This window comes from Haplochromis burtoni, unplaced genomic scaffold, assembly GCF_018398535.1.
Source record: "Haplochromis burtoni strain Fernald_Lab_line unplaced genomic scaffold, NCSU_Asbu1 Contig_409, whole genome shotgun sequence".
NCBI lineage: Eukaryota > Metazoa > Chordata > Actinopteri > Cichliformes > Cichlidae > Haplochromis > Haplochromis burtoni.
In genome coordinates, this window is record NW_024582770.1 from 462,399 (window position 1) to 474,068 (window position 11,670).

Sequence of the window (11,670 nt, forward strand, 5' to 3'; positions counted from 1 at the left end):
CCCGATATCATTCCTATAATGCTGTGTTGTCACTGTTAATCTGTCAGCCTCATTAATATTTTTACTTTTGAGGGTTGATATTACATGGTTTCATTCACATTTCTTTCCGCAGCATGTCCAGTACAAAGCATTTCTGATTTTGATTTGAAGGACCAAACTCTTCAGACAGAACTCCAAATTCAGTGTGTGTACTTTGAACTGTGTGTAGAGCCTGCTTGTGGCATATTGTGTTAAACTATGCATTTCTTTTGAAAGCCTCTCCCCCTCCTAGTCAGGAACTGAACTGAAGTCCAGTCATTACAATAAATGTGACCTATTTGTATGTGTGTTTAAACCTCAGCAGTGTGTGTACCTAATGCGTGTACCTATGTACATATACAGAAGGCAATATATATACATTATATAAAACATTTATGTCACTAAAATTAGACATTTGTGGGTTTAAAGAGAACTAGATCCTAGCCAGATGTTGGTTGACCATGTTTGTTTGATGTCCATTTGATTTCAATATCAATAAAAAGTAAATTAAAGATGTTGTTCTGCTGTCCTTCAACTTCATATTGAATATCTAGTCTTTGTTTAGCTTTTTTATTTTTTATCTTGAGGTCAGAGTATAACTCGATATTGCTTCAAACTAAGGGGAAACAATCTCAGATTTGCATTAAATGTTTTTATATGAACTTTACCACATTGAAGACTCCTTTTTACTGTCATCTAATGTAAATGTATTGATCAACATTTTATTTATTTTTTGCAACAATGGTGACATTGCAACATCACGCCGATGTCATATAAAACCTTAAGGTCACACCACGGTCTACCTGCTGTTAAATGATATGAACACCTATGTACTATTACACTATCAAAAGTACACAACCCCCCCATTATTGTGACACCGTTAACAGAACGCAATGATGTAAAAAGTCTCAAACTCATATTCTCATGCTCACAAGATGAATAAGTTTCAACAGACAGATTTTACTATTTTACTTAGAACTCTGTTCAAAATGGTTTGGGTGTTCATATGTGGAAGTTGCAGATTGTAATTGCTCCTCAGTCAGATGTAAGACTCAAAAACCAGTCTTATTTGTAATCATCTATTGTCCACCTGAGCCTTACAGAGTTTGATTTCTCAGACTTTTCATCTGATTTAGTGCTCAGCTCAAATAAAAATCTTTATTTTGGGCAATTTTAACATCCATGTAGATACTAAAAATGACAGCCTCGACACAGCATTTAATCTGTTAGTAGACTAACAGATTAAATGCTGTGTAGATTTAGTAAAATGTAAAAGAACCCACCCACCACTTTAATCACTCTCTAGATGTTGTTTTAACATATGGCATAGAAACTGAACCTTTAATAGTGTTTCCTGGAAACCCTCTCCTGTGTGGTCATTTCCAGCTAACATTTAAATTTACAATAATTGATTACACAGCAGTGGGGAGTAGATTTCACCACAGTAGATGTCTTTCTGAAAGTGCTGTAACTGATTTTAAGAATATAATCCACCTACTGTTGTCATCTTCAATGCCCTGTACCAACATAGAGCAGAGCAGCTACCTGAACGTTACTCCAAAAGAGGTCGATTATCTTGTTAATAATTTTACCTCCTCACTACGTACGACTCTGAATACTGTAGCTCCGCTGAAAACTAAGGCCTCAAATCAGAAGTACCTGACTCCGTGGTATAATTCTCAAACACGTAGCCTAAAGCAGATAACTCGTAAACTGGAGAGGAAATGGCGTGTCGCAAATTTAGAAGATCATCCTTTAGCCTGGAGAAATAGTTTGCTGCTTTATAAGAAAGCCCTCTGTAAAGCTAGAACATCTTACTATTCATCACTGATTGAAGAAAATAAGAACAACCCTTGGTTTCTTTTAAGCACTGTAGCCAGGCTAAAAAAAAAAGGTCAGAGTACTGCTGAGCCAACTTTTCCTTTAGTGTTAACTAGTAATGACTTCATGAACTTCTTCACAAATATAATTTAACAGTTAGAGAAAAAAAATACTCATAATAATCTCAAAGATGTGTGGCTACTTTTAGTACCATTGATATTCATTGAGTCTTTTTCTCCAATTGATCTTTCTGAGTTAACTTCAATAATTACTTCCTCCAAACCATCAACGTGTCTTTTAGACCCCCATTCCTACAAAACCACTCAAAGAAGTCCTGCCATTAAATAATCCTTCAATCTTAAATATGATCAACCTATCTCTAATAATTAGCTATGTACCACAGGCCTTCAAGCTGGCTGTAGTTAAACCTTTACTCAAAAAGCATCTCTAGACCCAGCAGTCTTAGCTAATTATAGGCCAATCTCCAACCTTCCTTTCATATCAAAAATCCTTGAAAGAGTAGTTGTCAAACAGCTAACAGATCATCTGCAGAGGAATGGTTTATTTGAAGAGTTTCAGTCAGGTTTCAGAGCTCATCACAGCACAGAAACAACTTTAGTGAAGGTTACAAATGATCTTCTTATGGCCTCTGACAGTGGACTCATCTCTGTGCTTGTCCTGCTAGACCTCAGTGCAGCATTCGATACGGTTGACCATAATTTTCTATTAGAGCGATTAGAACATGCTGTAGGTATTACAGGTTCTGCACTGCAGTGGTTTGTATCATATCTATCTAATAGACTCCAATTTGTTCATGTAAATGAAGAATCCTCTTCACACACTGAGGTCAATTATGGAGTTCCACAGGGTTCGGTGCTGGGACCAATTCTGTTTACATTATACATGCTTCCCTTAGGCAGTATCATTAGAAGACATAGCATACATTTTCACTGCTATGCAGATGACACCCAGCTCTATCTGTCAATGAAGCCAGATAACACACACCAATTAGTTAAACTGCAGGAATGTCTTAAAGACATAAAGACCTGGATGGCCGCTAACTTTCTGCTTCTTAATTCAGATAAAACTGAGGTTATTGTACTCGGCCCTGAAAATCTAAGAAATATGGTATCTAACCAGATTCTTACTCTGGATGGCATTACCTTGACCCCCAGTAACACTGTCAGGAACCTTTGACCAGGACATGTCCTTCAACGCACATATTAAACAAATATGTAGGACTGCTTTCTTCCATTTGCACAACATCTCTAAAATTAGAAACATCCTGTCTCAGAGTGACGCTGAAAAACTAGTTCGTGCATTTATTACTTCCAGGCTGGACTACTGTAATTCATTATTATCAAAAACTCCCTGAAAAGCCTTCAGTTAATTCAAAATGCTGCAGCAAGAGTCCTGACAGGGACTAGAAAGCATATTTCTCTTACATTGGCTTCCCAATAAAATGTTTAAAGTTTAAAAATTTGATATGTTTTATGTGTCCTATATTGTAAATACAAGATGTGTAGGATATGTTTGTTTTGCTTTTTGTTTACAGTTTACGCAAAGACATAATTTCTGTAGTTTTGTTGGTATGTGGTGTACAGAGTAAAAAACACAGACCGTAAGTTGTGCCTGAAGTGAAAACTCAGCTTTCAGGTATTGTTTGAGAATTATAGACATTTTTGTAAGTATTCCCCATGCTTGACAAGTAATACCATTGCATTTCCATCAGTTGAATTGATCAGACTAGGTCTGTTAAATCTGATGGCTGAGCAAAAATCTATTACTATCACTAATGCTTGAAATGGTGTGCTGTTTGCAACGGCAGGTGCCTACTCTCTGGACAACAGAACCTACAAGGCTTTGTTATAGTGGAATATAATAATGTAATACCATAAAAGCTGTTGTGGTATCAACATAGATTGAATTAGACCCTTTCATAAGGTCAATAATACAAGTGAAACTTCACGAACTAAGTAAACATTTTTTGGTTTCCTAGGGGCATTCTTTCTTTGTCCTCTAATACAATGATAATGGAAGCTTCAAAGTTTGAAGTTATATAGGAGTCATAGAGATGAATTAAAGTAACAGAGCAACTGAAGATAAAAATTCACTGGAGATGAAACTGTTTGCACAGGGTGTATCTAATATAACTGGTATGAAATAATTAGTGTTGTTCCTGAATCAGCATAAGGTTTGTCCAGGTTCAACATTGCAAGTGAGTCACACTTGTAACGATGTTATAGGTTTACCAATTTCCACTCAGGGGAAAAAATAAAGGCTGTTAGGGGTTAGTATGTATCAGGGTTACAGGCCTAGAGATAGGGTTCAGGTTTTGTGTGTGGTGTGATGGTGTTTTGACGTTGCAAAACGATGATGACTTAAAACAAGTAAGAAAAATATTGCAGAAGTATTAAGAAAATAACATGCTTTCCAAATTGGATAAGCAGAAGAAACTGTTCACATATTAATGAATAAATTAAGAATTCATTGAACAACCTGATTGGAAGGAAACACTATAATTTAGATGTTTCTGCAAAAGTTGCATCTTAATCTCGGTTATGCAAATCGACAATTTCTACAAGCACAGAAGAAGAGACATTTTGTTTTCACATTCTGTCCAAGTCAAAACCTATTAGTATGATGACAAAAAACTTTAAGGCTGGCCACAAATCAACATTCTGGCAGACGTGATTCTTGAAAAGAAAGAATGAACTGGCCAGCTCTGCAACACCAAAAGAATATAACTGTACTGTGGGAAGAGAGAATTCTTTCCTTGGTTAAGAAAACAACTTTACAACATCTAGACAATTTTTCTGGAGGTAGGGCTGTCATTTTTTTTTAAATTTTTATAATCAAGGCACACCTTATACAGAGGGTCTAGAACAAGGTCGAAACCAAGAACAAGAAGGCCAGGTTGGACTTTGCCACCAAGACTTTAACTGATCAAGCACACACATCCATACATATGCAATAATACTAAGTGCAATAATCCTTTCTGTCATCGTTGTATTTTTACTCAGTTGTATATAGTATTTGTATTTGTATTCTATTTTTATCTTATTGTATATTTATTTTATTTTATTCTACTGTATATAGTATTTTATTCTATTCTGTACAGTTGTGTACTGTATTTATTCTTATTGTATTCTAATTTTTGCCTCATAACTTTTGCACTGTCCACTCCTGCTGTGACAAAACAAATTTCCCACGTGTGGGACTAATAAAGGTTATCTTATCTTATCTTATCTTATCTAAAACAGCCTGGGTATTTCTGACTTTTACATTTCTGAGAGATGAAACCAAAGTTAACTTGGATCAGAATAATGGGAAGAAGAAGGTTTGGAAAAAGAGAGAAACAGCTCATGATCCAAAGCATACCACAGGGCTAGAACAGGGTTATCCAGTCAGTCTCTGACTGCCAGTTGCACTGATATCTGAAGAATCCTAATCAGAATGCTTTAATAATCCCTAAGTAAATTATGTAGTAGATGAAGAATTAGGTGAAATATGTTATTGAAGAAGGCCTCTGGGCAAATCAATATTTATTCTACACACTATTTTGTAATTATGCATTTTCATTATATCCCACATAAACAAGGCATTTTTGGAGAAGTTTAAACAGATTTAAAAGTATTTGAGACGCAGAGATATATTTTACTTGACTATACTTTGGAAACTGATATCCAAAGGATTATTTCAGTTATATTTGCCAATATCTTAAGTTATAAAAAATATCTTTTACATCATTTTATAGATGAGATTTTATTTTCATCCAACAAATAATTGTATATTTTACTTGCACTTGGTGTAAGGTACCAATCAATGTGTAAAGTTCTCATTAAAAATATTATTGAAATGTAAAAAGTAACTTGCACATAATTCATTCATCTTGCACAAAATTGCAAACTATAACTAGAATACTGATCCATGTCTGTGCAGTTTTATATTTTTAGGGTTGGCATGGATTGCAGCATTGAAGTAGTGGGACGCCAAGTCTCTGCTGGCACTCCTTTTAACAATATTTGTTAACAAAATTGTTGACTCAGTTGGAGTATGAATAAAAAATGTTCTTCCTTAAAAAAAGTAAAAGACAAATGTCAGTATTGAATTCCTGCTTTAAACATCTGCATTTGTGTTCATTTTTGTTGTCTTCCACATTACCTTCTCACCCCCTATTTGACTTTGTGTACTGTGTTTCATTTAGCATCTCAGTTTATGTCAGCTTATGTCTTTGAAACAGAGACTACAAATGATCCTTCTCAATAAAACCCATCCCATATGGAAAAGAAATAGTAAAAACTTATATGTGATTACTTTCATGAGTAAATCATATAAGGCTTACATGATTTTGTCACGGACCCGGCTCTGGAGGACTCCGGGGTCCGTGAGCAGTCTTGACTGTTGTTGTTGTTGTTATTAGTATTATTATTATTTGGTGATGTGTGTGTTTTTCTGCACAGTGCTGTGTTAGTCTGTGTCCCACTCGTATGTATAGGCAGGGTGTGGGTGTGTATGTGTGTATGTCTGCGGGTGTGACTGGAGGATGGAACACAGCCACCTGCAGGCCTGATGGGTGTGGCCCTGCGGGAGGACTGGCCACACCTGAAGTTCCTGCCACACCCGTTGGTGATCAGGCTCATCGGGGAGCTACTTAGGAGAGTGTTGGAGCTCCCACCGGCGCGGGATCATTGAGTTATCGTACCAAGTCAGTGTGTCAGCATATGTCTGTGCTGTTCGTATATGCCCGCTGAGGGTTAGTGTTGACGGCTGCTTCCATGGTTTCCCTGCAGGAGGAAGAGTGGTCCAGAAAGGCAGCACGCACAGGGAGTGCGGAAACAGAATAGCGGGGAGCACTAGCACAGACGTCGGAGGGAAGCACGGACACGGGGTTCGAGGGAGCAACGGGGAGTTATTGTGTTTACAGCTTTTCACTGTAAATAAAGAGCACTGTTTGCATCGCAGAGTCTGCGTTTTGGGTCCTCCTTTCCCCACATCCCCACGGTCTGCCAGCCAGACCGTGACAGATTTACTCATGAAAGTGGCCACTTTCTCATTACTTTCATACATTGTTTTAGTAAGTATCCAAAACATACAAGTTTCATTATATAATTTTTCAAGGGATCTTATATCTGTTTTCACTCTTGTATGCTTTTCATACAAGTTTCACACAAGACAGATACAAACTTTATAAGATTTATATATATCTTTTCCATATGGGATGACAAGCATGACAATTGTAGGTGTGGTGTCACAACTTTTTATATAGTGGTTCTGATCCATTTTATTTTCCATTTGTTTGTCTTATCATGTCAGTTAGATTTTACGTTCTTTGTGTACACGTGGCTTATTGGTTTGTTGAATGACTTAAAAAAGCCACACCTCTTCCTAGAAAGCTTCTGAAATGAATTATCTGTTTGGAACTTAAACACTTGGCACTTAATGACTTCATTGTCAATATATTCTTTGCCAAATAAACTTCTTTTTTGCTTCAGCAAAATGCATGCCTTATGCATGTCTTTTGTTTTTATTGCACAAAGCACAAGAGTGAAATAGTAGAATGGAAAATGCATGCAGGACATAAATCCCTGTAGCATACTGCTAATACAACTTTAGTTTTTTGTACACATCTGCACAGATGGCATTCTAACACAACACAAAGCGAACCAGAAACCCGGAGTAATGATAGAGCTTAGTGCATGTCAATCTCAACCCACCAGCCAGAGCTTAGCTAACAAACTGGTAACAAACTGTGTCAAAATGCTTCAGTCGTGCAATCAGGCTTGTAGCCTCTGTTTCTATCTGTTCTGCCATTCATACACCACACAGCAAGCGATTACACAGATTATCCCAAACTGCAGCAACATATACAGAACCACAAAGGCTCAACTGTAGAAATGATGACAAACAAGGACCACTCCACACTATCAAGACCAGCACCATTTATGGAGGAAACATGGTGCCTGATTGAAATTTGGCAGAAATTGTTAAATGACCTATTTAGATACAGGATCATCCAGTCATCCTCAACGATCTATCTGGGCAGAAGAAACGGACCACTGCTAGTTCTCATGGATAGAAAAAAATAAACAAAAAACAAACAGTAGGTGTATAAATCAAACCTGAATAACATGCAAATTTAGGTGTTGCAGAGGCGGGCCTTCCCAGGATTATAAATAGCAACGTTTCCAAGAGCATCTTCCTCTTTCTTTCAACCTGGAAGCGTTCGTCATTTGAGATTCAACTGTGAATTTGACTCCACTCAGAATTTTAGCCTGTTAACTTTCTGTTGCCACTATGTCTCTACAGTTTGAACTGTGTCCTGGCAGAATGATCGGGGGCTCCCATCCATGTTTCATTATTGCTGAAATTGGACAAAACCACCAGGGAGACATTGAGATTGCCAAGAAAATGATCAAGATGGCAAAGGTAAATTTAGGATGTGATAGTCTGCCTGTGAATGATGATGAAAAAATATTTGAACTGTAAAATCACTATCTTGCCTTGCTATCTCTTCTCATCTCTTCTCTCATCAGGACTGTGGTGCTGACTGTGCCAAATTCCAGAAAAGTGAATTAGAGTACAAATTCAGCAAGCGAGCCTTGGAGCGCCCCTACAATTCAAAGCATTCCTGGGGGAAAACATACGGTGACCACAAGCGTCACTTGGAGTTCAGTCATGATCAATACAGGGAACTAAAAAAGTATGCAGAGGACATCGGCATCTTTCTCACCGCCTCTGGTATGGATGAGGTATGAGCTGCAAATAACTATGTATTATCAGGAACATTCACTTTAAATGTTTTATTACTTTTGATGCGGTAATGTATGTGTAGCCCTGAAAAAACCAAAACTTGGAAGAAAATGTACAAAAAATGATGATAATGATTTCACCATGCACAGAGCATCAGAAATTAATGAAAGTTTCAAATTCTGTCCTGAAAATGTAGAATTAATAGTGTTTACATTCTTTTTCATACTGTAGCTAAATAACTAACACGTAGAACAGTACATATATCACAGATCACTGATGATACTCTGTGCCTCAATTACCTTGATATTCATAGATGGCTGTGGAGTTTCTCCATGAGCTGGATGTGCCGTTCTTCAAAGTTGCGTCCTGCGATGCAAACAACTTCCCATATCTGGAAAAGACAGCCAGAAAAGGTACAGGCCTTTGTTGTATTACACCTCAACAGCACTCTTGCCTCAATGTTAAGGAAACATGAAACTGACAGTGTGCAGTGAATTAAACACTGTGTAACAAGGTGGGTGTGGTCCTTTGTAAAAAAAGAAAAAAAAAGAACGAAAAGAAAAATGAGAAACTGCATTGGACAGGTATAAAAGTGGGCAGGATTAACGAGCTGTGAATGGAAGTTTGTTTGCTGTTTGTATTGCAGACTATTTCAACATGCAGCTGTATAAATCCAGTGGGAGTATAAAAATAATGACATAATACATTTTAAATATGAATTAATTATGTGTAATTATTTACCTATAATAAAACAATTATTAATATGATTTATTTATTGCTTAAAATATTAACTACATTTATTAATAAGTCTGTTGGGTTACATATATACAAATCTATCATTGTCAGGGCGACCAATGGTGGTATCCACTGGGATGCAGTCCATGGAAACCATACGCCGTGTCTACAAGACAGTAAAGGAGCACAACCAGAAATTTACTCTCCTGCAGTGCACCAGCGCCTACCCTCTGGATCCTAAAGATGTCAACCTCAGTGTGATCAGGGTAAGATGAATGAACATCATCATCTCCTCTGGGTTAAATGTGGCGAAATAATCAATATGCCAAAAACTACATGAAATGTACGAGAAAATATTTTTATATTGTTTTTACATATGATTGTATCAGCTATATTAGCTTTTTATTAGTTATAGATTTGAAGTGGGAAATAGGTTCAGCAGATACTATTTTGTTTACTCCAAGAGTCAAGGATTTGCTCTAATCAGATCAACATAAACTAGTCTAAATTCAATTCCTATCTGTCCTTTGTGTTCACATATACTTAGAATCTAATGATTAACCTATATCATGAATGAAAGCTTCATTGCAGTAGTATACAGAGAATACAAACTGCCAGTGCACTGCAAATGGCACATTACTATAAACATTAGCGGTTTTATAGTACACAACAGCTAGCTAAACAATTACTTTCAAATCCAGCCCCTAAATGTTACATGATTTTACAGTGTCATATAACACAATCACAAAGTAGATGCTGATTCTGGAGAGAAGACACCTGTCAATGAAAACCCGTGATTGTGTTGGGCAGTACAACACATTTGACTGTAATATACTCAGACTTGTGTTTAGATTTTAAATTAAATTGTTTGGGTATGTCTTAGCATTGTATTGTATGACAGTTACAGGTACACAAAGAGGCAGTGCGTGCAGCAGACAATAATACTATAGGCTTTTTTCTTTTCTACTTCTTTTTTTTAAAGAAATACCAGGAGGAATTTCCAGATGTTCCAATTGGATATTCTGGTCATGAGAAAGGGATCTACATCACTGTGGCTGCTGTGGCGATGGGAGCAAAAGTTGTGGAACGCCATGTGACCCTGGATAAGACCTGGAAGGGAAATGACCATGAGGCATCCCTGGAGCCCTCTGAGCTGGCAGAACTGGTCCGAGCAATACGACTGGTGGAAACAGCAATGGGGTCACCAGTCAAGCAAATGTTACCATGCGAGAAGACCTGCCATGATAAGGTCAGTTTGAGTCATTTGACTTGAGTTTTGAAATTCTACCATGTCATAACACTATCAAACCAGTCCTTGTTAACTGTGTTTACTTCCACCCTCTTCAGTTCACTGAACATCCATAACTGTACAAATTTGCAAAACGTACATGAGCTGTATTAAAATACATCTTTTATGTATTTCTATTCTTTTTCTACTCCAGTTGGGCAAATCAGTCATTGCTAAGGTGAAAATCCCTAAAGCAACAGTGCTGAGCCTGGACATGTTTGCAGTGAAGGTTGGTGAGCCAAAGGGTATCCCTCCAGAACATATGCAGCAGCTCGTGGGCAAGAAGATCAAAGTGGACGTTGAAGAAGATGACAGCATCTTGGCAGACATGATAGAATAAAGGATCTTCCCAAACTATTGGGACAGAGAGGCAGGCAAATAGAGAAGGATAGAAAATAAATATGAAGTAAGATAGGCAGGTAGCTAGAAAATGGACAGAAAATGATATCATGTGTGAACAGTGAAATGCATATGGTAAATTAAATGTGGGATAAGACAAATATAAATATTATTGAACTTGAAATCTACGTCTTTATGTAATTTGAGTAAATGTAATAATATAAATGTAAACACTTTAGAACGTAGATGTATATTGAAATTAGATCATGATGCCAACTCTGTATGCAGTCATAGGCTATTTTCTGAATGCCACAGGCCACATTTTTCATTCTTCGCTAGTTTGATGTCTTCTCTCCCTGCCTATTTTTTCCAGGATGGAATCATAACAAAAAAAGCTATGGTTAGTTACACAGGATGGTCATATGCATGTATTGCATGCGTCAGGAATATTATTGTGAAATTATCTGGGGGACTGCATATACACATGTGGGGCTTTAACTGTAATCAAATGTTTCTGTAATATTAATACTTCAAATAAACAAGGCTTTAGGAAGCTGTTTTCTTGACTTTTCATCAACAGTTTACAAACAACATTGAGACATTCCTTTAACTAAAGGAGCCTATAAATTGTAAAATGATCAAATGTAAAATAAACATTAAAAATATAGAAAAAGACAAAATTAAAATAACTGTTGCTGTAGTGTAATAAATTAGTT

At 36.8% G+C, this 11,670-nt stretch overlaps 1 protein-coding gene and 1 long non-coding RNA gene across 2 annotated transcripts in view; one reads left to right on the forward strand and one right to left on the reverse strand.

The window, feature by feature from the left end:
• The window catches only part of LOC121812025, a 35,909-nt gene extending 26,917 nt beyond the window's left edge, over positions 1-8,992 (reverse strand). The window contains exon 1 of the long non-coding RNA XR_006052825.1: positions 8,892-8,992. This is a non-coding gene — a long non-coding RNA (uncharacterized LOC121812025). The remainder of the gene's footprint in view (positions 1-8,891) is intronic.
• Positions 8,023-11,670, forward strand: LOC102306995 (sialic acid synthase). The gene is made up of 6 exons (XM_005944494.3): positions 8,023-8,268; positions 8,376-8,591; positions 8,906-9,005; positions 9,439-9,593; positions 10,310-10,576; positions 10,770-11,670. The coding sequence occupies exons 1-6, from the start codon at positions 8,137-8,139 to the stop codon at positions 10,953-10,955; spliced, it is 1,056 nt and encodes a 351-aa protein (XP_005944556.1). The 5' UTR covers positions 8,023-8,136; the 3' UTR covers positions 10,956-11,670.